The sequence below is a fragment of the Dipodomys spectabilis genome, unplaced genomic scaffold (genome assembly GCF_019054845.1).
Source record: "Dipodomys spectabilis isolate Male_0828 unplaced genomic scaffold, ASM1905484v1 ptg000652l, whole genome shotgun sequence".
In the NCBI taxonomy this organism is placed as follows: Eukaryota; Metazoa; Chordata; class Mammalia; order Rodentia; family Heteromyidae; genus Dipodomys; species Dipodomys spectabilis.
In genome coordinates this window covers 220,454-247,411 of record NW_024871329.1, presented here as the reverse complement: position 1 = coordinate 247,411, position 26,958 = coordinate 220,454, and the positions used below count along the sequence as shown (strand labels likewise).

Here is a 26,958-nt window from a genome sequence, read left to right as displayed (position 1 = left end):
AAGTGTATGAAAATGTTCAAAGATGAAAAGAATGATGGTTCTACACAGCTCCTCCCACAACGCGGGGGGGGGGGGGGATCATCGAAACACTGAAGTCCAAACCTAGGGCATTTCAGAAAACTATGCAGCAGGATAATGTGTTACGACAGGGCTGGCTTTCTGCAGGAATGCAAGGCTAGCTCAGTCCTGGAGAATCAATCTATACAACCCAAAAAGGAAGGAATGTGGTAGTACTGATGGATACTCTGGGAAACTGCAGAACTCAACACCAAGTCACCATTTGTGATTTGTTGTTTTTTATTTTATTTTATTTTATTGTAAAGATACTATACAGAGGGTTACAGTTACATGAGTAAGGTAATGAGTACACTTCCTACTGATCATTGTTACCCCCTCCATTGTTTTCCCCCAACCATCCCTTCCCTTCCTACCTTCCCGGAGGTTCTTTTTTTTTTTTTTTAATTGTGATTAAGTGATTACATAATTTCCCGAATTTCACAGTATTGTGGAATAATGCTGCTCATTTAAAGTCACAAGTTCATTCTAACTTTCCTGGAGCAAACTGTCTATCACAGTCTATAACATATAACGGTGTTCACATGTTATACACCATACATGTGATCAGCAGCGTGGGGATATTTAGTAGTGGTTCAACCAGATGACTGGGAGTTTTGTTTCTTAAGTCCTGTTAGTTTTGTCATATCACCTAACATTTTGGATTTAGCATCCACTTACCAGGGAGCCCATGTACCATTTGTCTCTTTGCTCTTGGCTTACCTCGCTCAACACGATTCCTTCTAGCTCCATCCATTTCCCTGCAAATGCCATTATTTTTTCATTTCTAATGGCTGCATAATATTCCATTGTGTATAGATACCACAATTTTTGGATCCATTCATCTGTGGTGGGACATCTGGGTTGTTTCCATATCCTAGCTATTGTGAACAGTGCTGCAATAAACATGGAGGTGCACGTGTCCTTGTATATTGGTTCCTGTTGTTCAGGGTAGATGCCTAGAAGTGGTATGACTGGGTCATAAGGGAGGTCAATCTTTAGCTTTCTGAGGACCCTCTAGACTGCTTTCCAAAGTGGTTGTATAAGTGTACATTCCCACCAGCAGTGTAATAGGGTTCCTCTTTCTCCACATCCCCTCCAGCATTTGTCGTTGGCTGACTTGTGGATGTGGACCATTCTGGCTGGGGTAAGGTGGTATCTCAGGGTTGTCTTTATTTGCATTTCCTTTACAACCAGGAATGGTGAACATTTCCTCTTGTGTTTCTTTGCCATTTTTATCTCTTCATCTGAGAAGTCTCTCTTTAGTTCCCTTGCCTATGTAGTTATTGGTTTGTTAGGTTTGGGAGGGATTAGTTTCTTGAGTTCTCTGTATATACTGGATGTTAACCCCTTGTCTGATATATTGCTGGTAAATATTTTTTCCCAGTTAGTTGGTTGTCTTTCTAGCTTAGTTGTGATAGATTTAGCTGTGCAGAAGCTTTTTATTTTAAGGTAGTCCCATTTGTCGAGTCTCTCTCCAATTTGTTGTGACCCTGGGACTCTGTTCAGGAAGTGTCTTCCTGTGCCTATTAGTTCAAGTGTCTCTCCTACTCTGTCCTGCAGTAGTTTCAGAGATTCAGGTTTAATGTTAAGGTCTTTAATCCATTTTGAGTTGATGTTGGTGCATGGTGATAGGCTGGGGTCCACTTTTAGTTTTCTGCATGTGGCCGCCCAGTTTTCTCAAAACCAGTGGTTGAAGAGGCTGTGTTTCTTCCATTGTATGTCTTTGGCTCCTTTGTCGAATATCAGCTGGCTGTAGGCCTGTGGATTTATTTCTGGATCTTCTATTCTGTTCCATTGGTCTTCGGGTCTGTTTTTGTGCCAGTACCATGCTGTATTTGTTATTATAGCTCTGTCGTAGAGTTTGAAGTTCGGCATGGATATCCCTCCCATATTGTCTTTATCCCCTAGAATTGTTTTGGCTATTCTAGGTCTTTTGTTGTTCCATATGAATTTTTGGACTGTTTTCTGTATTTCAGTGATGTATGTCATTGGGATTTTAATAGGAATTGCATTGAATTTGTATATTAATTTTGGAAGTATTACCTAAATCTTTACTATATTAAGTCGGCCTATCCAAGAGCATGGGAGGTATTTCCATTTCCTAGTGTCTTCTGCAATTTCTTTCTTTAACTATTTATTGTTTTCATTAAATAGTTCTTTTACATCTTTGGTTAGGTTAATTCCTAAATATTTTATTTTTTGAGAGGTTTTTGTGAATGGGGTAGCTCCCTTTATTTCCCTCTCTTCTTGTACATTGTCAGTGTACAGGAAGGCAACTGATTTTTCTGGGTTGATTTTGTATCCCACTACTTTGCTGAAGTGATTTATGATTTCTAAGAGTTTGGGGATGGAGTTTTTGGGATCATGAAGGTTTAGTATCATGTCGTCTACAAAAAGGGATAGTTTAACTTCTTCTTTCCCTATGCAGATCCCTTTAATGTCTTTTTCTTGCCTTATTGCCATGGCTAAGGGTTCCAGGACTATATTGAAGAGGAGTGGAGACAGTGGGCATCCTTGCCTTGTTCCTGATTTTAGGAGAATTGGTTGTAGCTTTTCTCCATTAAGTATAATATTGGCTATTGGTCTGTCATAAATGGCTTTTATTGTTTTTAGAAATGTTCCTTCTATTCCTATTTTCTCCAGAGCTTTTAGCATGAATGAATGTTGAATTTTATCAAAGGCCTTTTCTGCATCTGTGGCGATAATCATGTGATTCTTGACCTTGGCTCTGTTGATATGCTGGATTACATTTATTGACTTACGTATGTTAAACCATCCCTGCATCTCTGGGTTGAAGCCTACCTGGTCATAGTGTATGATTTTTCTTTTATCTGTTTCTGGATTCTGTTAGCTAGAATCTTGTTAAGGATCTTTGCATCTGTGTTCATCAGAGAAATTGGCCTGTAATTCTCCTTTTTGGTTGGGTCTTTGCCTGGTTTGGGAATGAGTGTGATATTGGCTTCGTAGAATGAGTTTGGGATAGCTCCCTCCTTCTCTGTTTCTCTGAAGAGCTTGAGGAGTATGGGTATTAGTTCTTGTTTAAAAGTCTTATATAATTCTGCTGTGAATCCATCTGGTCCTGGGCTTTTTTTTGTTGGAAGACTTTTGATAGCTTCCTGTATCTCGTTGTAGGATATTGGCTTATTTAATTGGTTTACTTCTTCTTTGCTCAGTTTGGGCAACTTGTATTTCTCTAAAAATGCATCCATTTCTGCCAGGTTTTCTTCCTTTACAGAGTATAACTTTTGAAAGTAGTCTGTTAGAATTGTCTGGATATCTTGGGTACGTGTTGTGATTTATCCCGTGGCATCCCTAATCCTGTCAATATGGGTTTCCTCTCTTCTTTTTTTAATTAATCTTGCCTACGGGCCATCAATTTTGTTTATTTTTTCAAAGAACCAGCTTTTTGTTTGGCTTATTTTGGCTATAATTTTCTGATTTTCTAATTGGTTAATCTCTGCTCTTAATTTGGTTATCTGGCTTCGTCTAGTAACTTTAGGTTCCATTTTTTCTTGTTTTTCTAGCTGTTTTAATTGCAACATGAGATTATTTACTTGGTCTGTCTCCATTCTCTTGATGTGGACACTGAGGGCAATAAATTTGCTCCTCAGGACTGCCTTTGCTGTGTCCCACAAGTTTCTTTGTGAGGTGTTTTCATTTTTATTGAGTTGTAGGAAATGTTTTACTTCTTCTCTGATCTGTTCTGTTACCCAGGCATTGCTAAGGAGTGTGCTGTTCAATTTCCATGTATTAGAGAAATTTCTGCGGTATGCTTTGTTATTGAGAGCTAGCTTGATTTCACTGTGGTCAGATAAGATACAAGGGATTATGTCAATCCGTTTGTATTTGCTTAAGTTCCTTGCAGGAACTATGATATGGTCTATTTTGGAGAAAGTTCCATGAGCTGCTGAGAAGAATGTGTACTGTGTTGTATTAGGGTAAAATACTCGATAGATGTCAGTTAATTCCGCTTGAAGTATGGCCTCACTTAATTCGGTAGCTTCTTTGCCAATCCTCTGGTTGGTAGACCTGTCCTTTGGTGAGAGTGGTGTGTTAAAGTCTCCTAGTATTATCATATTAGGATCTATTTTATTCTGTAAGTTTGAGAGCATTTCTTTAACATATCTGGGTGCACCAATATTTGGGGCATATAAGTTGATGATGGTAATATCCTCCTCTTGGATTGTTCCCTTTATTAATATGTAGTGTCCGTCCTTGTCTTTCTGTACTGATTTTAATAAAAAGTTTATTTTGTCAGATATCAGGATAGCTACACCTGCTTTCTTACTGTGGGCATTTGATTGGTAGATCCCTTTCCATCCCTTTACTCTGAATTTGTTTCTATGTTTGGCTGACAGGTGGGTCTCCTGAAGGCAACAGATGGATGGGTCTTGTTTTCTGATCCAGTCTGCAGTTCTTTTTTTCGGATTGGCGAATTAAGCCCATTAATATTAAGAGAACGTATAAAGAGATGCATTGTTGTCCCTGCCATTCCGTTTTTCCAAGTTTTTCCTCTTTCCTTTCCTCCTGTGCTTGCTCAGTTAGACTTTGAGTAATGCCTGTCTGGGGCAGGTCCCAGTTCCTGGTTGCTTTCTTCAAGTTGTGTCCCCCCTCTTAGAATTATTTGTAATGCTGGCTTAATGTTTATGTATTCATTTAGTTTTTCTTTGCTATTAAAAATTTTCAGTTCTCCATCAAATGTGAATGCTAGCTTTGCTGGGTATATCAGTCTGGGTTGGCAGTTATTGGCTCTCAGGGCTCATATGGTGCTTTCCCAGGCCTTTCTTGAATTCAGTGTTTGTGTGGAGAGATCTGCAGTGATTCTAATATTTTTCCCATTGTAGTATAGCTCCTTCTTCATTTTTGCTGCATGCAAGATTGTTTCCTTATTATTCAGATCTATCATTTTTACTATACTGTGTCTAGGAGTGTTTCTCCTGGGATCTTCCTTGTTGGGTGTTCTATATGCTTCTGTTATGTAGGTAAGATGTTCTTTTTTGAGGTGGGGAAAAATTTCACCGATTATCTTGTTGAATAGGTGTTGCATTCCCTTGCTCTGAAATTCCTCACCTTCGTCCACTCCAATTATACGAAGGTAAAATTTCTTGGCATTATCTGCTTGCTCTTGAATTTCCCTTTGGCTTAATTTGAGTGATTTTTCCCTATCTGTCACTTTTTGGTCCAGTTGGTGTATTCTGTCTTCTGTATCTGACACTCTACCTTCCATTTCATTCACTCTGTTGACCGTGGCCTCTATTGTGGTTTGCATGGAAGAAATGGATTCCTTTATGGATTCAATGTTGGTTCTCAAAGTACTGATCTCACCTCTTAATGAGGTACGTATTACCTCTAATTTGGCATTTATCTCACTTCTTACTGAGGTCTGTGAAGCTTCTATTTTTGCATGCATCTTCTGCTTGATATCCTATATCTCTTTTGATAGTTCATCCTTGTACTCTTTCAATTTCTGATCTATTTCTCACTTTATTTCTTGAGTCATTGCCTCCAGCAACCCTTGGATGTAGCTTTTGTCTTCCATTCCTGCTTTGCTCCCACTGGGGCTCTCCCCTGCGTGGCTGCTGGCTTTTGAGGTGAGCTTGCTATCCTGGGTGGCGATAAACCTTGTAATTTTTCTCTGTGATTTTCACATGGGAGTTCAGGAGACTAATCTGCAATTTTGTTTTGGTGTGTCTGCCTTTGCTTGGTTGCTGATTCTGTATTGGTAGAGAGAGTGTGTGCCTGATCTGATTTCTGTTGGAGGCCTACCTCCAGCTGCTGGTCTGACCTAATTAGGATTCTCGGCTCTCTGCTGTAGATTGCTGGCAATTTCCGCCTTTAGAAGGGTTGAGCAGCCTAGACTGCTCGTGTTTGCTCCTACCGGTGCTCTTGGCTAGATCAGATGCTCTGGATGCACTCTCCCAGATACTGGAGAATGCTATGGGCTCCTGATGTCTTTTTGTTTGTTTGTTTTGGGCTGGTTGTGGGCTTCAACTCTAGGTTTGGGTGCTGTCCCTCAGCTCTTCAGCTCAAGGCTGGCACCCTACCATTGTGCCACAGCACCACTTCTGACCCTTTTTGCTTATGTGATGCTGAGGAATCAGATCCAGGGCCTCATGCATGCAAGACTATCACTCTACTGCTGAGCTGCCTTATCAGCCTGAGCTCCTGTCTACTATCAGGTGCTAGCGGCCTGTGTTGCCCAATTCCCAGCCTAGGGTATATGGGTGGGGTTTTGGTGGGGTTTGGGCTTCTCTTGTCCTGAGCCTCCAGGTCTTTTGTTGTCACAGGCGTGCTTCCCAGGGGGTGCAGTTCCCTGTTTTTCTCCCCTCTGCTGAGGCGTGTGCTCAGCTTTTGACTTCAGTTGGGAGGAGTTGGTTGTGTTGTTTAGGTGCCGGATCCCCTGGTCTGGTTCCAGCCCGCCTGGAGCGCGCTGGTTGGGCCTGTGCTGCTGTGTATACCACCTAGGTTATGCAGCCTGGGGTACACAGTTCAAATTTCTTCTACTGTTGGTTGTCTTGACCCAGGGGCGCTGTTCCTGGCTTGGGTGCTTAAGCTCCCTTCCAGGGGCACTCTTGCTCTAGCCTGGCCAGCTGAGTGTGCTCCACGGGCTGGTGGAGCTCTCGAACAGTTCCCAGTTTTATTGGGTCCTGTGGTGTGGGTGTTGGGGTAGGGAGTCTGAGTTAGGGTCTGGGGATTCCCTCCAGCTCTGGTCTCCCTTGAGGGATACACTGTCCCCTGTGGGGTACTCAAACTGGAGCTAGTTGTTTCTGTGTGGTGTAGGTCATCAGTTGTGGTTGCAATCCAAGTTCTGTTGGGGTGGTTGCGGGCTGGGCTGGGCAGTGGTGGCTCTGTATGATTCTCTTCTGTCTCTGCCTCTGTCGAAGCTGTCGGGTCCACAGTGTCCACGCTCAGGCGGCTTCTGCGTGGGTGATCTGCAGGCAGCCCCCTGTGCCTCTGGGACCCCAGCGGCCCCCTCCGAGTCGTCGCGGTGATTTGTTCTTTATAAACTAGGAACACATGGATCAGTTTACTCTGTAACTTGGTACAAAGCATTTCACAAAGACTGCTGGCTGGTGGTGACCCATGCCTCCCAGCTCCTTGGAAGGTGGAGATCAATGTTCAAGGACAGCCTCCCACAATGTGAGAATCCATCTGCATCAGCAGGCTGGGTGCAGCTGTGAAGACCTGTGACACAGCTGTTTGAGAGGCTGTAGGTAGCAGTATGGCCATCCAAAGTCAGCCCTGGCCAAAACTCAAGACCCTCCCTGAAAAAATAACCTAAAGCAAAAAGAGATGGGCCATCTGCCAAAGAAGGAGAAAGAGGAGGAGGAGAAAAAAAGAGGAAGATGAGAAGGAAGAGGAGAGGGAGGAAGACTCATGGCTGACATCACTCCAGGGGTCCAATCCAGAAGGCTCTCCACTAAGGACAGGCCTGGAACTGCAGCCCTCCCTGCCCTCATGACCGTGCCAAAACCCGTGCACAGTGATGTTTGTGCAAACTGGCGTGCAACACCACAAACTGTAGTCCAACACTGAGTCGGGACCGTAGTGCGCCCGACCCACACAGAGTCCCCTCTGAGCAGTGACAGCCCTGACAGATACGGTCGCCATCTTGGTGGATTCCCGAGTGTCTGCTGAGCACAGAGGCGGCCGCGCAGGCTGCGGTGAGACCACGCCACGCTGTACCCGGCGGACGCCCGGCGGTGTACACAGCGCGGTAGTGTGGGTGCGGAGGGTGTGTGCGCAGGCCCTTTGGGGAGGTGGGTTCAGGTGGCCGTGGCGGTGCATTCAGGACTGTGTGCTGTCAGCTCTCAGCTGCGGCACAGTGGTGTGGGGAGCTCGGGTCTGGGCGCAGGGCTCCGTGTCATCAGCCAGGACCGCGTGGCGCTCTCCCCGTGGTTGGGGTTGCCTTCCTCTTGCTGTGTCCTGTGCGGGGGCTGTGTGCGCTCCACAGATCTTGTGGCCATGAGATCTGGACGCTGTTACCTCCCTCGCTCTGGGCGGGCTGGGGCCGTGGGCCGAGGCCAGGGACCATGGGGATTCCAGCATTTCCCATGGACAGTGGAGATTTCCGGGGCTTCGTGTACTGCAGACCCCAGCCTGCAACGCGAAAGTTGGGCGTCCATCTCTTTCTGGAGCCTGGAGGGTTTTCTTTCTGTGCCGGGCCTCGGATGGCAGAGGCGCTGTCATTTTCACGTCTCTGGGCGCCTCTGTGTGACTGAGACCCTCATGCTCCCCCCAACACACCCACTGAAAAGCCTGCCCTCTAGAAGAATCCGCCTCCTCCTTGGAGTTCTCCTTCATCTTCACCTCCGGCAATCGGTACTGGGCTTGACAACTTGTGTCTGGGGCGTCTGCTCCTCCGTCCTTCTGCCTCCTCCCTGGCCCGTCCGCCCCGGCTGCGACTCACCACTCTGTGTGGCTCAGACACAGGATGGGAACTCCCAGCCTCTCCTCTCCTGGCTCAGCAGGTCTTGGTAGCAGAGCAAGGTCATCCTGCACCGGCCGTGGCCCAGCGCACAGAGGCTCGTCTGCGCAGCCTTGCCCTCCCTCCGTGTTGGTGCTGTGCCAGCAGAACAGGGCCTTGTGTAAATACACCAGAGTTAACGAGGACCCAGAAGCCAGTGCAAAACAGCAACAAGGAAGGGCCACCAACAAGGAAGGGATGACGCCCGGAGTGCCCGGCTGAAAACACCTGGCCTGTATAAAAGCCCAGGAGCCCAAGAACCTCACACTCACTCACTCACACTCACACTACTCACACCTCCCGCTCCTCCCAGCCCCGCCGCCATGGCCGCCTCCACCATGTCCGTCTGCTCCGACGCCTGCACCCACGCCTCCTGGCAGGTGGACGACTGCCCAGAGAGCTGCTGCGAGCCCTGCGGCGCCCCCAGCTGCTGCCAGCCCCGCGGCTGCGCCCCCGCCCCCTGCCTCACCTTCCTCTGCTCCCCAGCGGGCTGTGCGTCCAGCCCCTGCTGCCAGTCCGTCTGCGCCAGCTGCTGCACACCCTCCTGCTGCCAGCCGTCTAGCTGCCAGCCCTGCTGCTGCCCCTGCTCAGCCTGCCAGCCGTCCTGCTGCGTGCCTGTCTGCTGTAAGCCCGTGTGCTGCAGGCCCATGTGCTGTGAGCCCGTGTGCTGCGTGCCCGTCTGCTATGAGCCCGTGTGCTGCAGACCCGTGTGCTGTGAGCCCGTGTGCTGCGGGGCTTCCTCCTGCTGCTGCCAGCCGTCCAGCTGCCAGCCCTGCTGCAGCCCCTGCCCGACCTGCCCGCCGTCCTCCAGCGTGTCCCTGCTGTGCAGGCCCGTGTGCAGGCCTGCCTGCTGCGTGCCCACCTCCTCCTGCTGTGCCCCCTGCTGCCAGCCCGGCTGCTGCCGCCCGGCGGCCTCGTGCGTGTCCCTGCTGTGCCGCCCTGCCTGCTCCCGCCAGGCCTGCTGTGGTGGCTCCTCAAGCCAGAAGTGCAACTGCTGATGGGTGCGGTGCATGCGCCCCACACTGCAGAGTGGTCTTTCTAGAATCCTTGCTGCTCTGAGCTCTTTGAGATCTGTTTCACCCCACACTCCCACAGGCTGTCCCAATCCCCCAGCTTGGCTAGCCCCGGGGCAGCTTCCTGTGCCCTCTGGGCCTGGTGGTACTGCACCCACCCCTCCATCTGGCAGGAACAAGCCAGCTCGCCTGTGCAGGCTGGGCCTGTTGTCAGATAACATCAGACTCTCGCCCCTCAAAGTTCATCTTTGCCCTCTGCAGACAGAGAGGAAATGCGGGTGCGTGGCCGGGCCTGGAAGGGTCAGGCGTGGCACAGTGCAAGCCAATTTGGGACACTGGTGTGAAATCCAGGCTGACTGTCCCTGGGACGGGGCCGTGGAGTCCTCCCCCTCCCAGCTCCTGTCGATCACCCACCCAGCCTCCATCGCAGGGAGACCTGCCGTGGTGAGAACCTGCTCAGGGCCAGAGGGCTGGCCGCCCAGGCCCCCACCCTCCTGCCCTCTCCAGCCTTGGCGGTGCCTCCGTTGCCCTGGCCAGGTGGATGCCGTTGGCGGTGCTGGCCACAGCCCAGTCCGCTCTCCCCTCCCTCGCTCCCCACCCTGCCCAGCGCGCTGCCTTTGGAACTCACCCTCTGCTAATAAAACTCACGTCTCACCGGGAGGGTGCTCCTGCTGCTGAGCTGTGTGTTGGTCTCGCCGTTGGGTGCAGTGCCTGGTCCCTGCTGCTCAGGGGGTGGCTCACTGTCGGGTGCAGGGTCTGGTCCCTGCTGCTGAGCTGTCTGTTGGTCTCACCATCGGGTGCACTGCCTGGTCCCTTCTGCTCAGGCCGTGGCTCTTGGGCTTTTCTTCTGTCCCCTTCCTCCTGCAAGCTGCTCCACACCAAACCTAACTTGGCCAGGCCGGCCAGCGCCCTCAGGACCAGTGGCCTTGGCATGGCTCAGTGTGGACAGAATGGGGCCCTCAGCCCGAGCCCGAGTGTGGGGCAGAGGGGGACACTCCATGTGTCGGCCCTAGCCTCCCGCCGACGTTCCCCATCCGCTCACTCTGGACCGAGGTCAGCATGGAGGGCTGCGGGCCTGGCTGCCCGCCGAGGCCAGGAGGGGTCCCACCCACAGGTCCTCGCCCCATTCCCTACTTTGCTTTCCGTCTTTCGGTATGGCTGGGGATGCGGCTCATTTCCCTCCACTCGTTTGCCAACCCACCCGCACCTCACCACACAGCACGCACGGCGAGATCTGCACTTGGGTTTGGGGCTGGCACGCCACCAGGGTTGGGCACCCTGGAATGATACCTTGGCGGCGAGTTCATTAGAAATGTCCTGAGCGTTTCCAGCTTCCTGCCTTGGCTCTAGCTCTTCTGTTCTGGCCGCTGAGGCTTTGGCTGTGTGTGGGTGTCTCTGTGTCTCTCTGGCAGTGCCAGTGGACCAGGACAGCCGGGGACCCCTGTAGGCACATGCACCTTGTCACCACCCTCCTCCCCAGTTTTACGTCTGCTCTGGGCAGAAGAGTGGGCACCGCAGGAAGCGCAGCCACAGCGCTCTCCGCCCAGGTCTGGTCTGAGGCCTGAGGACCCCCGCCCAGCCCTGGGCCTTCTGGTCTCCCATGTGGCCTTTTCACACATTCTGCCACATTCTGTGGGGCGGATGTGGTATGATGTACTTGACAGGGACTTTGACAGATGGACTCCATGCTGCTGGACTTTCTTTCTCCCCAGACTGTGAGCCAAATAAACCTCTTTTCTTAATAAAGACCCGGCCCCAGGTATTTTGGTACAGTAATGGAACACAGGCTAATAGGCTTATGTATCTTAAGATGTTTTCATTTCAAGCTGGGCCTGGTGGCTGAATCCTATATGCCTGGCTCTTTGGAAGGAGGAGATTGTCAGGATCCCAGTTCAAGGCTGACCTGGGCCTAAAGGTTGCAGACCCTGATCGCAATTTATAAGCCAGGCATGATGAACATTTCTGTAATCCCAGATACCTGGGAGAGAAAAGTAGGACGACCGTGGTGCAGAGTGCAAGGGCAAAAATACAAAACCCTGCCTGAAAAATAGTGAGACCACAAAGGGTGGAGCGAGCGTGAGGTCCTCAGTTCAAACCCAGTATGCCATACTACATCATGTCACTCCTGCACACGGATACGTGGGCACGGCTGCCGTGCAACAGCACGGAAGGCTTACAACCTTATCCTGCTATTAAATTAAGACGTACTACACTGTACCTCTAAGGGCTGCATTTGAGATTCGTGTTTGCCTTGGTAATGGACACAATGTCACCCAGCCTCAGGCCCACACATCTTCCTGTCTCTGGGCCCGCCAGCCCTCCCACTTCCTGTCTCTAGGCCCCACAAGCCCCTCGGACTTCCTGTCCCTGGGCCTGCCAGCTCTCCACTTCCTGTCTCTGGGCCCCACTAGCCCCTCTGACTTCCTGTCCCTGGGTCCGCCAGCTCTCCACTTCCTGTCTCTGGGCCCCACTAGCCCCTCTGACTTCCTGTCCCTGGGCCCGCCAGCCCTCCACTTTCTGTCTCTGGGCCCCCGCTAGCCACCATCCACACCACCGCTGTGGCTCGCTTCACCCCCGCCTCCCACAGCTTAGGCTGCTGTGGCCATGGGGCCTCTGACAAGGAACATAGTTCCCCTCCGTTCTGGGCTGGAAAGAGGATCAGGCAGGCGCCGTGGTCACACACCCGAGACAGACCAGCCCTTTGGGGTTCCTCTGGTGCTGAGTTTGCCTATCGATAGCATCATACTTAGACTTAATGTTTTACTTCGTTTGTTCAAACACTTCAAATGCCATCCATACCAATAACTAACTCCTAGGCCTGATGCTACTAAGTGTGCCCACACCTAGGGGAGCTCACGAGGCACGTCTCTTGGCCCGGGGTCCAGCCTCCGCTGAGGGTGTCCCTGGACTGGGCCCAGTCGCTGAAAGGAGACGCGGCTGGCCTGCAGGTCAGGCTCCAGCAGAGGGCCGCCCCACGGGGGGCTGCTGGGTCTCTGCTGCCCTGGGTGTCTATACGTTTGAGCTGGGCTGCCTTGGTGGCAGCTTCGCCTCTGGTCCAGTGTGGCCTGTGCAGTGTGGGTTGCCCAGTGTGACCTGTCCAGTGTGACCTGTCCAGTGTGACCTGTGCAGTGTGACCTGTGCAGTGTGGCCTGTCCAATGTGACCTGTCCAGTGTGACCTGTGCATTGTGGCTTATCCAGTGTGACCTGTGCAGTGTGAACTGTCCTGTGTGAGCTGTCTCGTGTGGCCTGTAAAGTGTTACCTGTGCATACTGAGCTGTCCAGTATGAGCTGTCTAGTGTGACTTGTGCAGTGTGTGTTGTCCAGTGTGACCTGTCCAGTGTGAGCTGTCCAGTGTGAGCTGTCCAGTGTGACCTGTGCAGTGTGAGCTGTGTAGTGTGAGCTGTGTGGTGTGACCTGTGCGGTGTGAGTTGTCCAGTGTGAGCTCTCCTGTGTGGCCTGTGCAGTGTGACCTGTGCAGTGTGGGTTGTCTAGTGTGGTCTGCGCAGTGTGACCTTTGCAGTGTGACCTGTGCATTGTGACCAGTGCAGTGTGGCCTGTGCAGTGTGACCTGTGCAATGTGAGCTGTCCAGTGTGACCTGTGCATTGTGACCGGTGCAGTGTGGCCTGTGCAGTGTGACCTGTCCAGTGTGGCCTGTGCAGTGTGGCCTGTGCAGTGTGAGCTGTCCAGTGTTAGCTGTCCAGTGTGACCTTGCAGTGTGAGCTGTCCAGTGTGAGCTGCCAATGTGCCCTGTGCTGTGTGATCTGTGCAATGTGATCTGTCCAGTGTGACTTGTCCAGTGTGACCTGTGCAGTGTGAGCTGTGCAGTGTGATCTGTGCAGTGTGGGTTGTCCAGTGTTACCTGTCCAGTGTGACTTGTCCAGTGTGAGCTGTGCAGTGTGAGCTGTGCAGTGTGAGCTGTCCAATGTGACCTGTGCAGTTTGAGCTGTGGAGTGTGGGTTGTCTAGTGTAAGCTGTGCAGTGTGGGTTGTCCAGTGTGAGCTGTGCAGTGTGAGCTGTCCAGTGTGAGCTGTGCAGTGTGACCTCTCCAGTGTGAGCTGTGCAGTGTGAGCTGTGCAGTGTGAGCTGTGCAGTGTGGGTTGTCCAGTGTGACCTGTGCAGTGTGACCAGTGCAGTGTGTGCTGTCCAGTGTGACCTGTGCAGTTTGAGCTGTGCAGTGTGACCTGTCCAGTGAGGGCTGTGCAGTATGGGTTGTCCATTGTGACCTGTGCAGTGTGAGCTGTCCAGTGTGAGCTGTCCAGTGTGAGCTGTCCAGTGTGAGCTGTGCAGTGTGAGCTGTGGAATGTGGGTTGTTCAGTGTGAGCTGTGCAGTGTGGGCTGTCCAGTGTGACCTGTGCATTGTGGGTTGTCCAGTGTGACCTGTCCAGTGAGACCTGTCCAGTATGGCCTGTCCAGTGTGAGCTGTGCAGTGTGACCTGTACAATGTAGGTTGTCCAGTGTGAGCTGTGCATTGTGGATTGTCCAGTGTGACCTGACCAGTGTGGCCTGTCCAGTATGGCCTGTCCAGTGTGTGTTGTGCAGTATGACCTGTGCAATGTGGGTTGTCCAGTGTGAGTTCTGCAGTGTGGGCTGTCCAGTGTGACCTATCTATTGTGAGCTGTGCAGTGTGAGCTGTCCAGTGTGAGCTGTCCAATTTGACCTGTACAGTTGAGCTGTGCAGTGTGGGTTGTCCAGTGTTACCTGTCCAGTATGACTTGTGCAGTGTGACCTGTGCTGTGTGAGCTCTCCAGTGTGACCTGTGCAGTGTGAGCTGTCCAGTGTGAGCTATCCAGTATGAGCTGTCCAGTGTGACCTGTCCAATGTGGCCTGTCCAGTGTGAGCTGTGCAGTGTGGGTTGTCAAGTGTGAGCTGTGCAATGTAAGCTGTGCATGTGACCTGTGCAGCGTGAGCTGTCCAGTGTGACCTGTCCAGTGTGACCTGTGCAGTGTGAGCTGTGCAGTGTGGGTTGTCCACTGTGAGCTGTCCAGTGTGAGCTGTGCAATGTGACCTGTGCAGTGTGAGCTGTGCAGTGTGCGTTGTCCAGTATGAGCTATCCAGTGTGTGTTGTTCAGTGTGACCTGTCCAGTGTGAGCTATGCAGTGTAGGTTGTCCAGTGTGACTTGTGCAGTATGAGCTGTCCAGTGTGACCTGTGCAGTTTGAGCTGTGCAGTGTGAATTGTCCAATGTGGGTTGTCCAGTGCAACCTATCCAGTGAGGGCTATGCAGTGTGGGTTGTGCAGTGTGAGCTGTGCAGTGTGACCTGTCCAGTGTGACTTGTGCAGTATGAGCTGTCCAGTGAGGGCTGTGCAGTGTGGGTTGTGCAGTTTGAGCTGAGCTGTGCAGTGTGGGTTGTCCAGTGTGACCTGTCCAGCATGGGGCTGTGCACTGTGGTCTGTGCCATGTAGGCTGTCTAGTGTGACCTGTGCAGTGTGACCTGTGCAGTGTGGGCTGTGCAGTGTGACCTCTGCAGTATGCCCTGTCCAATGTGGGTTGTCTAGTGTGACCTGTGCAGTGTGGGCTGTGCAGTGTGACCTGTGCAATGTGGGCTGTGCAGTGTGACCTGTGCAGTGTGGCCTGTCCAGTGTGAGCTGTGCAGTGTGAGCTGTCCAGTGTAGCCTGTCCAGTGTGAGCTGTGCAGTGTGATCTGTGCAGTGTGGGCTGTGCAGTGTGGGCTGTGCAGTGTGGGCTGTGCAGTGTGACCTGTGCAGTGTGGGCTGTGCAGTGTGACCTGTGCAATGTGGGCTGTGCAGTGTGACCTGTGCAGTGTGGGCTGTGCAGTGTGGGCTGTGCAGTGTGGGCTGTGCAGTGTGACCTGTGCAGTGTGGCCTGTGCAGTGTGGCCTGTCCAGCCTGGGCTCTAAAGATCCCGCCGTGCTGGGTTCCTCCACATTAGGGCAGGCTGGTGCCGGGTGCCCCAGCTCCGGCATTGCCAGGATTCTGGCTCTGGTTGTTACTTAGGGCCTACCGGCGCTCTCTTCCTCGTGGCTGACTGAATCCACGTGTCTGGCCTTGGCTGACACTGTCTGCTGTCTTTTCTCTCATTGCACCCGTGGCTTTGTGTTTAGGAGGAGCAGCCTGATGGCCGAGGGGATAAGTGTGTCCCACCACCTGTGGGAAGTGGTCCTTCCATTTGTGGTATTGAAGTCTGAACTCAGGTGCTCTACCACTTGAACCATACTCCAGCCTTTTTATAAGCCTCGTTATTTGTCAAGTAGAGTCTTGGTTTGCATGTGACCAGCCTTAGACAGCAATCCTTCCTACCTATGCTCTGGCATAGCTAGGACCATAGGTACCTACCACCGTGCCCAGTCTGTGGGTTGAGATGGAGTCTTTTTTATCCAGACTGGCCTTGAAACATGACGCTCTGTCTGCGTCCCAAGTAGCTGGGGTTACAAGCCCAAGCCACCACTCCTGGCCTTCCCATATGAATTCTTTATTTTTAAATGCAACTGTTTAGTATTAAATTTCTTTGCACACTTGCTTTCTTCAGCCAAGAATAGGCCCCACAGCTTCTCTGTGCAGAGACTCCCAATCTGTCCACAGCTTCTCTGTGCAGAGACTCCCAATCTGTCCACAGCTTCTCTGTGCAGAGACTCCCAATCTGTCCACTCTGCGTTGGCCAGGTGATGTGAGACCAAGTGAGTGGATGTGAAGCCTCAGCGCCGTGCGTGAGCTCAGGGGGTTCAGGGGAGCTGCAAACACCACCCACATGGGTTCAGCGGTGCTGCAAACACCACCCACATGGGCTCAGCCGTGCTGCAAACACCACCACAGCATCGTGTGAGAGCTCAGGGGTGCTGCAAAACACTACCACAGCGCCGCGCAGAGGTGGTCTCCTGACGCCATCAAACCTGGCCCTGGGATCCTGCTTGTGGGTTTCTGCCCTGTGGTCCCGGAAACTGCAGCCTCTAGAGTCCGTTCAGGAAAGGCGCATGCTGCTGGTCTCTGTGCGAGACCAGAACAGTCACTGTCGGCAGAGTCAGTGGACATCATCCTCGGGGGCCACAGCGGGAATGTGGAGTGGGCTGGGCCATGCAGAAGGGCTCATGGGCAAGGTGGAATTTTTTTCAAAACCAGCAATGGAAGCAGAGAGGAGGTTCCTGTCCCCCCGTCCTCAAGAGCCACGTATCCCAAGTTTACACATGCTGGTGAGAGGATAGCATGTCCCGAGTTTACACACGTTGGTGCAAGTCCTTGGGTGACATCGGAGGCTTGCACACTTCTGCCCAAACTCTCCTCGGCCTCCATGTGGATGGACTACCGCTCAGGCCTCCGTGTGCATCTCCTCGGATGACCCTGGGGCTTCTGGGTTTCAGGCGGTGACTCCGAGAAGTAGCTGGATCGCTCAGTGGACAGCCGCTTCCCCCAGACCAGGGATGCTCGCCGCATTGCGGTTTCCTGGCCCGTTGCTTTACTCGGACCCAGGGACCTAGAGGAAGGCAGCCATGGACTGCCTTATCTGTCTCCCTCAGCAACAGGAAAATACAAGGGAAGCCAGAAGCCACGGGACTCCGGAAACCAGGAAACCCATGCGTCTCCCTCCAGGACCGGGTGCTGGGGCTTCCCAACCAGGGAGGCCTAGAGGATGCTGGGAACTGAATTCCCAACAAGCTACCCCAGGCCGAGCAGGGCTGCTCATCCCAGAGAGAGCGTGCCCACGCTGTCCCCCCTGGGGCCAGGGCCGCTGCCCAGCTGACCATGTGTGTTCTTTAGCATCTCCAGGTGATCCTCCTCCTCGCCAGGCCAGTGCCCGCAGCAGCACCGGACCACGGCAACTCAGAGCCCACAGGAGGGCTGTTCTTCCGCTGTCTAGGCGCAGACGCACAGCTCGGTCCATCTGACCCGGCTGAGGCCACCGGCGCAGAGGCTGGGGACAGAGTGTCCCACAGGAGCCCGGGCAGGCCGCTGGCGGTGAGGCCTGGGAGGAGGACGCGGTCAGCCCTGCCACCGTCCCCACGGGTCCTGAGATGCCCAGCAGAGCCACACGCAGGCCGCAGCCCCGCCCAGCACCAGGAAGTTTACGAGCTGAGCCCTAATGAAGGTCCTCGTGCACCCAGAGCAACACGGAAAGGGAAGGACCTGAGGCTCCAGACAGACAAACACACCTCAGAGGAGAAAAGCAGAGGGGCAGGGCACCCCCCACCCACCCACTCCCCCACAGTCAGACCCTCACCTCCTCCCAGCCCCGCCGCCATGGCCGCATCCACCATGTCCGTCTGCTCCAGTGACCTGAGCTATGACAGCCGGGTCTGCCTGCCCGGCTCCTGCGATTCCTGCACCGACGCCTCCTGGCAGGTGGACGACTGCCCAGAGAGCTGCTGCGAGCCCTGCAGCGCCCCCAGCTGCTGCCAGCCCCGCGGCTGCGCCCCCGCCCCCTGCCTCACCTTCCTCTGCTCCCCAGCGGGCTGTGCGTCCAGCCCCTGCTGCCAGTCCATCTGCGCCAGCTGCTGCACACCCTCCTGCTGCCAGCCGTCTAGCTGCCAGCCCTGCTGCTGCCCCTGCTCAGCCTGCCAGCCATCCTGCTGCGTGCCTGTCTTCTGCAAGACTGTGTGCTGCACACCTGTGTGCTGTGAGCCCGTGTGCTGCAGACCTGTGTGCTGTGAGCCCGTGTACTGTGTGCCTACCTGCTCTGGGGCTGCTTCTGCGTGCTGCTAATAGTCTAGCCTGCTGCCTGTCTCTCCTGCCCGCAGGCCTGCTGAATGCCTGCCTGCTGTTCGCCCATCCACAATCCAGGGCTGCCCCTTGCTCAGCCCCCTGGGGCTGCCAGCCCGGTCCGCCAGGCCTGCTCCAGCCCAGCCCAGTCTGTGGCCTGGCCTGACCTCAGGTCCTCTCAGCGATGGCTCCTCCGCTGTCCAGGCTGACCCTGCGGGCCCCGTCCTCCCACCTCAGCCTCCAGTCCCCGCTGTCTTGTGTGGACTCGTGTGTTGGTGGGGTGGGGCACAGCGAGGCCTGGTCAGGTGCTGGAAGCTGCGGCCGCTGCCCCTCTGCCTCGCCAGCTGTGGGGCTCCTTGGCTACACACAGCCTGGGGTGTCTGCCTCCCGTTTCCCCTGCAGGTCCTGTGGGCTCCGGAGCCCTGGCTCCCGCTCCCATCCTGTGGGGCCTCCTAGGCTAGGACCCAGCGCTACCCATGTCTGTGTTGGACTACCTTCCGTCCCAAGCTGTGCTGAGGGCTGGAGATGAGGGAGCTAGGCTGGGCTGGGCTGGGCTGGAGGAGGGACCACAGGCCTCTGCAGGGTAGCTGTGGCCTAGGCCTGGCCCTGACATCCTGAGCACTGCTGGGAAGGCCCAAGCTCCGCCCATCCCAGCTGGAGGAGAGCCTGAGGCCGGCCATGGGCAGGGCAGGGTCCTGATTGCCCCTTGGGTGGGTGCTGAACCTTGGCAGCCATTGCCTCCCAGGGCGCAGGGAGCTCTGCCCTGGGGGAGTGGGCTATCTCAGTGCCATCCCTCATCCCTGCCCTGCGGGAGTGGGCTATCTCAGTGCCATCCCTCAGCCCTGCGGGAGTGGGCTATCTCAGTGCCATCCCTCAGCCCTGCGGGAGTGGGCTATCTCAGTGCCATTCCTCAGCCCTGCCCTGGGGGAGTGGGCTATCTCACTGCCATTCCTCAGCCCTGGGGGAGTGGGCTATCTCAGTGCCATTCCTCAGCCCTGCCCTGGGGGAGTGGGCTATCTCACTGCCATTCCTCAGCCCTGCGGGAGTGGGCTATCTCAGTGCCATCCCTCATCCCTGCCCTGGGGGAGTGGGCTATCTCAGTGCCATCCCTCAGCCCTGGGGGAGTGGGCTATCTCACTGCCATTCCTCAGCCCTGCGGGAGTGGGCTATCTCACTGCCATTCCTTGGCAGAGGCTAGTGCTTTCTGGTGTTGGGCACACAGTTCTTGGCTCAGGCTCTGGAAGGCCAGCTGCACTGGCAGGTCATCTAAACTGCTGCAAGCCACGCCCTGATCCTTCCAATCCGGCCAAGTGCCTTAGAGTCGCCTAAATTCCCAGATGTGGATTTGCAGGGGGCGTGGTCGCCCATTCCAGTTCGGAGATCCTGACAGTGGCCTGTGCGGGCCCTGAGCTGTGCTGTGGCGCAGGGGGAGGCGGGTGCCGTGGGGGCTGGGCGAGCCCCGGAGAAACCACCTGGGCAAGACCCCAGCACCACCGGGTCTGCACCCTGGAAAGTGTGCAGGCAGGGGAGGGCAAGGCAGGGGAGGGCACAGGCTCTGCACTCCCCTGCCCCCAGCGTCCCCAGCGCCTCTCCTCTCTGTCATGGCTTCCTAGGGTGTGAAGTTGGATTATGGCTTGAGATCACACTCCTTGTGTGTGTGTGTGTGTGTGTGTGTGAGAGAGAGAGAGAGAGAGAGAGTTGTGGGTCTTGAACTCTGGGCCTGGGCACTGTCCCTCAGCTCTTCAGTTCAAGGCAAGCGCTCTAGCACTGGAGCCACAGCGCCACTTCTGGTTTTCTGATGGTTTATTGGAGGTAAGAGTCTCAGGGACCTTCCTGCCCGGGCTGGCTTTGAACTGCCATCCTCAGCTCTCAGCCTCCTGAGCAGCCAGGCTGACAGGCGTGAGCCGCTGGTGCCCGGCTCCTGCTTCTTTTTCCGCCTAGACATTTTCTGAGTGCCCCTGGCCGTGTCTGCTGCCTCCTCCTGCCTCGTTGTCTTCTTCGTTCATCACAAAGCCCTCCTAACTTCCTCCAGGCTTCTTTTGTTCAAGTGTGTTATTGGCCCATATGTATGGATTCTGGTCTTCCTTTTGGTTTTGATTTCCTTCTGTGGTCAGAGAAGATATTTGATTCAGTTTCAGTCACACAGGGTGAAGGAGACCAGTTTTGTGGCCTCGCCCGCCGTGCTGTGGGCTGTGGCTGGGCAGAGCTGCGGGTCTGACGGGTGTTGGGGTGCTCTTTGGCTCCCTGCTTGATCCGGCCCCATTCTTTCCTCCTTCGGGACAAGTGTGCTTGTTGGAGCCCAGCTGTGGTTTAGAACGGGATTGTCTATGTCTTCTTCAGTTCCGCCCATTTTGCTTCGTGTGTTTGGGGTGTTTTGTTAGGTGTGCAGTATCCTGGGTACTGATCTGCCCATGGATGAGCTCTTGTTCATGCTCTCCTGGCCCTGGCCACCGGGGTCCCCACGGACACCTGTCACTGCCCTCAGCTGTCTCACGACTCAGAGTTAGTCTTCTGTCATTTCCTGGGGGCCGTGGGGGGGGGGGAGAGCGGGGAGTCCATTTTCCATTTTATGGAGGAGCAGCTATGTTGGGGTGCTATTCCAGGTGCTGGGGGACTGAATGGGGAAAAACCATGAACTTTACACTGCCAAGCAGATACAGCAGGCAAGAGGCTGCAAAGAAATGGGGGCAGGGACAGGCGCTGTCATTACACATGGTACCCATCCTGCTGGGAGCAAAGCCACAGCCCAGGACAGTGCTGGGCCCCCCGTCCTCTTCCAGCCCCCCGTCCTCTTCCAGCCCCCCATCCTCTTCCAGCCCCCATCCTCTTCCAGCCCCCCATCCTCTTCCAGCCCCCCATCCTCTTCCAGCCCCCGTCCTCTTCCAGCCCCCCGTCCTCTTCCAGCCCCCCGTCCTCTTCCAGCCCCCGTCCTCTTCCAGTCCCCCTATCCTCTTCCAGCCCACCATCCTCTTCCGGCCCCCATCCTCTTCCAGCCCCCCTATCCTCTTCCAGCCCCCCATCCTCTTCCAGGCCCCTCCCCCCAGGGGCAGGGAGGGAAGGACATGGCTGCAGCCCTCACTCTCCACCTTCCTTGGGGCTCTTACTCCTCGGGCACAGATACCAGACATTCATCTCCTGAACCTAATGCCAGCTCACGATACTCGTGGGCAGGGTTTTGGAGAAACAGGAAGTCAAGGCTTATTAATTTTGCCAGGCAAAATGAGGACCACATGATGCTATCTCAAGAAAAAAATGCAAAGCCAGATGCTGGTGGCTCATGTCTGTCATTCTAGCTACTCAGGAGGCTGAGATCTGAGAATCAAGGTTTGATGCTAGCTGGGCAGGAAAGTCCATGAGACTCTTATCTCCAATGAACCACCAGAAAACCGGAAGTGGAGCTGTGGCTCAAAGTGGTACAGTGCTAGTCTTGAGCACAAAAAGTCAGGGATAATGCCTAGGCCCTGAGTGCACACCCCAGGACTGGCAAAAGAAAGGAAGGCAGGAAGGCAGGCAGGAAGGAAGGGAGACAGGGAAGGAGGGAGGAGCAAGGAAGGAAGGGAGGGAGGGAGGGAGGGAAGGAGGAAGGAAGGGAGGAAGGAAGGAAGAATGGAAGGAGAGAAGGAAGGAGAGAAGGAGGGAGGAAGGAAGGGAGGGAGGAAGGAAGGGAGGGAGGCAGGAAGGAAGGCAGGCAGGAAGAAAGGGAGACAGGGAAGGAGGAACAGGAAGGAAGAAAGGAAGGAAGGAAGGAGAGAAAGGGAGTGAGGAAGGAAGAGAAGGAGGGAGGAAGGAAGGAAGAGAGGGAGGGAGGGTAGAAGGAAGGGAAGGAGGGAGGGAGGGAGGGAGGGAGGGAGGGAGGAAGGAAGGTCACTCCTGGAGACTCGGTATGTGGCGGTGGTGGCAAGCAGCATGTCTGGTAGTGTACTGGCCTGTTACTCACATGGGTGTCCTAAGGGGCGTTGGAGTACGTCTCCCAGCGTGTCCACATGCCTCTGATCTCATACTGCCCCCCACTTAGGCTCCAGGCAGGAATGCGGGGTGCCTTTGGGAAACCCTAGGGCACTGTGGCCAGGATCACGTTGGCCAGGTCATCACGTCCATCTGCACTGAGCTGCAGAGTAGAACAGGTGATTGAGGCTGCACGCAGGGCCGCGGTCAAGCTCCCTGGCCGTTAGAAGATCCACATCTCCACGGGCTGGGCCTCGCCAAGTTTAAGGCGGATGAGTTGGAAGACATGAAGCCTGAGCAGCACCTCATCCCTGATGGCCGTGGTCCTCCGAGTAACAGGTGAGCCCGGCCGCGGGGCATCCGCTGAGCCCGGCGCGGGGCACCCGCTGAGCCCGGCGCAGGGCATCCACTGAGCCCAGGGTACCCGCTGAGCCCGGCGCGGGGCATCCACTGAGCCCAGGGTATCCGCTGAGCCCGGCGCGGGGCACCCGCTGAGCCCGGCGCGGGGCACCCGCTGAGCCCAGGGTATCCGCTGAGCCCGGTGCGGGGCACCCGCTGAGCCCAGGGTATCCGCTGAGCCCGGCGCGGGGCATCCGCTGAGCCCAGGGTATCCGCTGAGCCTGGCCGCGGGGCATCCGCTGAGCCCGGCGCGGGGCATCCGCTGAGCCCAGGGCACCCGCTGAGCCCGGCGCGGGGCATCCGCTGAGCCCAGCCGCAGGGCATCCGCTGAGCCCGGCGCGGGGCATCCGCTGAGCCCAGCCGCGGGGCATCCGCTGAGCCCGGCGCGGGGCATCCGCTGAGCCCGGCGCGGGGCACCCGCTGAGCCCAGGGTATCCGCTGAGCCCGGCGCGGGGCATCCACTGAGCCCAGGGTATCCGCTGAGCCCGGCGCGGGGCATCCACTGAGCCCAGGGTATCCGCTGAGCCCGGCGCGGGGCATCCACTGAGCCCAGGGTATCCACTGAGCCCGGCGCGGGGCACCCGCTGAGCCCAGGGCACCCGCTGAGCCCGGCGCGGGCTCACCCAGCGCTCCACACCCGCCCGGCTCCTTGAGTCCTGCTCACCAGTAAATCCTGTATCATGTCTTTAAAAAAGAAAAGAAAGAAAGAAAGGAAAGGACAGTCCTTGTAGGGAGAAGGAACGGGTGGTTATTGGTGGCGCTGGCCGCGTGGGCGCGGGGGCCGCGGGCGGAGTGGGATGCGGGGAGCGAGGGGTGCGGGGGCTGCGAGTGGAATGGGATGCGGGGGGTGCGGGGGCTTGCGGGTGGAGTAGGATGCGGGGGGGGTGTGGGGGTGCGGGGGCTTGCGGGTGGAGTAGGATGCGAGGGGTGTGGGGGTGCGGGGGCTGCGGGTGGAGTGGGATGCGGGGGGCTGCGGGGGCCGCGGGCGGAGTGGGATGCGGGGGGGGGGGGGTGCGGGGGTCGCGGGCGGAGTGGGATGCGGGGGGGGCGCGGGGGCCGCGGGCGGAGTGAGATGCGGGGGTGTGGGGGTGCGGGTGGAGTTGGATGCGGGGGGGTTGGGGGGGCCGCGGGTGGAGTGGGATGCGGGGGGCTGCGGGGGCCGCGGGCGGAGTGGGATGCGGGGGGGGGGGGGGGAGTGCGGGGGCCGCGGGCGGAGTGGGATGCGGGGGGGGCGCGGGGGCCGCGGGCGGAGTGGGATGCGGGGGGGGGGGGGGGGTGCGGGGGCTGCGGGCGGAGTGGGATGCGGGGAGCGAGGGGTGCGGGGGCTGCGAGTGGAATGGGATGCGGGGGGGTGCGGGGGCTTGCGGGTGGAGTAGGATGCGGGGGGGGGGGGGTGTGGGGGTGCGGGGGCTGCGGGTGGAGAGGGATGCGGGGAGTGCGGGGGCTGCGGGTGGAGTGGGATGCGGGGGGGTGTGGGGGTGCGGGGGCTGCGGGTGGAGTGGGATGCGGGGAGCGCGGGGTGCGGGGGCTGCGGGTGGAGTGGGATGCGGGGTGCGGGGGCTGCGGGCGGAGTCGGATGCGGGGTGCGGGGGTGCGGGGGGCTGCGGGCGGAGGGGCCTGCGCTGCGGCTTCGGGGCCGCGGGCTCTGCTCACCAGGTGAGGAGGTTGGGCAGGGGCTCGGGGCCTCCCTGGCGCTGTGAGGCCCTTGTGCTCTGCCCCCAGCCTGGCCCGCCGGGACGCAGCCGGGCGCTGCCAGCCAGAAGATGCCCGTCAAGGGCCACGACCCGGCGGCCGGCCCCAAGGTGGGGGCCACACACGGGGCGCACAGGGGACACTGCCCACGGGGACGCCCGATGGTGACACGTGGAGGGCCGGCGGCGGGGGGGGGGGGGGGGGGGGGGGGGGGGGGGGGCGGCGGGGGGCGGGGCCGGCGGGGGGCGGGGCCGGCGGGGGGGGCCGGCGGGGGGCGGGGCCGGCGGGGGGGGGGCCGGCGGGGGCGGGGCCGGCGGGGGGGGGGGCCGGCGGGGGGGAGGGCCGGCGGGGCGAGGGCCGGCGGGGGCGGGGCCGGCGGGGGCGCGGGGCCGGCGGGGGGGCGGGGCCGGCGGGGGCGGGGCCGGCGGGGGGAGGGCCGGCACGGGAGGGCCGGCACGGGAGGACCGGCTAGATGAGATGCACAAAGGGCGGTGGGCACACAGGGCGAGCACCGGCGCGGCCCTGGCCCCACAGACACCGCCAAGGCGCAGACTCGGAAGCCGAGGCTGAGCGGCTGCTTAGAGGCTGACGAGGAGCGACTGAACTCCAACTTGGAACCTGCCGCCCCAGGCCGAGGACAGACAGGGGCGAGGGCACCGGGCGGGCACAGGAGAGGTGTGCGGTGCTGAGACACGGTTCAGAGCTCAGGGCAGACATGAGGGTCCAGGCTCAGCTGCTCGGAGCCAGCGGCCCTGGTGGTGACTGGTGCCCTGTCCTGATCCCTACCTGGTGGCAACTGGCCTGCAGATGAGGGTGGACGCCAGCTGAGGGGCCTGGAGCACAGCCCACAAGGGGACAGGGTGGCGGGCTGCTGGCCCGGGGAGGGACAGCGACTGAGCTTCCTCGCGGTGACCAAGACAAGGACCACCATGAGTACCAAGCACCATGCTCCAGGCACACAGACGACAGACAGACACAGGGTCAGACAGAGCACAGGCCGACGGAGAGATGAGAGGTAGAGAGGTGAACCGCAGAGAGAGCGATGGCAGGCAGCCCCATCCGCACTGGCAAGCCTGCTGCTGCTGCCCCGGGCACAGACACTGTCTGGCGGAAAACAAGCTGCACAGCAACTCAGCAAACAAACACGGCCAACGCGGCCAGGAGCCCATACACCAGGAAGGGGAAGCTGTGGCCAGCACAGCACGCACAGGAGGGGTATAAAAGCCAGCGGCATTGCACTCACACTCACACACACACTCACACACTCACACCTCCCGCTCCTCCCAGCCCCGCCGCCATGGCCGCCTCCACCATGTCCGTCTGCTCCGACGCCTGCACCCACGCCTCCTGGCAGGTGGACGACTGCCCAGAGAGCTGCTGCGAGCCCTGCGGCGCCCCCAGCTGCTGCCAGCCCCGCGGCTGCGCCCCCGCCCCCTGCCTCACCTTCCTCTGCTCCCCAGCGGGCTGTGCGTCCAGCCCCTGCTGCCAGTCCGTCTGCGCCAGCTGCTGCACACCCTCCTGCTGCCAGCCGTCTAGCTGCCAGCCCTGCTGCTGCCTCTGCTCAGCCTGCCAGCCATCCTGCTGCGTGCCTGTCTGCTGTAAGCCTGTGTGCTGTAAGCCCATGTGCTGTGAGCCCGTTTGCTGCACACCTGTGTGCTGCAGACCCATGTGCTGCAATCCCGTGTGCTGCACACCCGTATGCTGCAGAGCCATGTGCTGCGAGCCCATGTGCTGCAGACCCGTGTGCTGCAGACCCGGGTGCTGCAGACCCGTGTACTGTGAGTCCATGTGCTGCGGGGCTTCCTCCTGCTGCTGCCAGCCGACCAGCTGCCAGCCCTGCTGCCGCCCCTGCCCGCCCTGCGCGCCGTCCTCCAGCGTGTCCCTGCTGTGCAGGCCCGTGTGCAGGCCCGCCTGCTGCGTGCCCACCTCCTCCTGCTGTGCCCCCTGCTGCCAGCCTGGCTGCTGCCGCCCGGCGGCCTCGTGCGTGTCCCTGCTGTGCCGCCCTGCCTGCTCCCGCCAGGCCTGCTGTGGCGGCTCCCCAGGCCAGTGCAGCTGCTGATGGGTGCGGCCCGGGGACAGTGGGCCTTTCCCTATCATGAAGACATGCAGAGGTGCCCTAGCTGTCCACTGAGCTAACCTGATCATCCTCTCCCTCCTCCCTGTTCTCTCCTTCCTCCCCCCTCCTCTGCTCCACCTCACATCACCTTGACTGCCAACATTATCAATAAACTCACAGATCACCACATCTCCTGCTCTCCTTGTTGGGGTTTGAGCGGACGTCAGCTCGCAGGCCACGGCCTCTAGGAACAAAGGTGGGACTCAGGGCCACGTCTACTCCAAGGGGAGCTGCCCTGTGAGACCCCGCCACTCACAGTCACCCCTGGCCACTGAGCAGTGACCCAACGCGAGTGCTGCTGGCGGAGACTGGGCCACCGCTGCCGGGTGCCTGGCCCGTCCTGCTGCGGTGTCCAGCAGAGGGGACATTCGTCCTGGCAGTGCCAACAGAACTGGGCAGGCCTCACAGAGCAAATGTCCCGGGACCCTGCCACACATCTGGGGAAGTAGCATGTCTGCACCTGCACCTTAATTAAATCCCACACAGGGCTGGCGGCTCAGGCCAGTGCAGCTGTGTCAGCCGCCCGCACGCCGGGCCTCCCGCTGGGTGTGATGAACTCTTCAGTTCTCTAGAATGTTCTCCTGTGGACATCACCCCACCTCAGATGGGCTGGTCTCTC

At 57.2% G+C, this 26,958-nt stretch overlaps 3 protein-coding genes across 3 annotated transcripts in view; all 3 read left to right on the top strand.

Annotated features, from left to right (window-relative positions):
* Tspear (thrombospondin type laminin G domain and EAR repeats) overlaps positions 1 to 26,958 on the top strand; it is a 114,992-nt gene that overhangs the window by 6,996 nt on the left and 81,038 nt on the right. The window lies entirely within an intron of this gene.
* Positions 8,848 to 9,522, top strand: LOC122101301 (keratin-associated protein 10-3-like). The gene has a single exon (XM_042671657.1). The coding sequence runs from the start codon at positions 8,848 to 8,850 to the stop codon at positions 9,520 to 9,522; it is 675 nt and encodes a 224-aa protein (XP_042527591.1).
* LOC122101320 (keratin-associated protein 10-9-like) lies at positions 17,729 to 26,282 on the top strand. Its single transcript, XM_042671710.1, has 4 exons — positions 17,729 to 18,134; positions 21,057 to 21,233; positions 22,360 to 22,471; positions 25,511 to 26,282. Exons 1-4 carry the CDS (start codon positions 17,729 to 17,731, stop codon positions 26,280 to 26,282), a joined length of 1,467 nt encoding a protein of 488 aa, XP_042527644.1.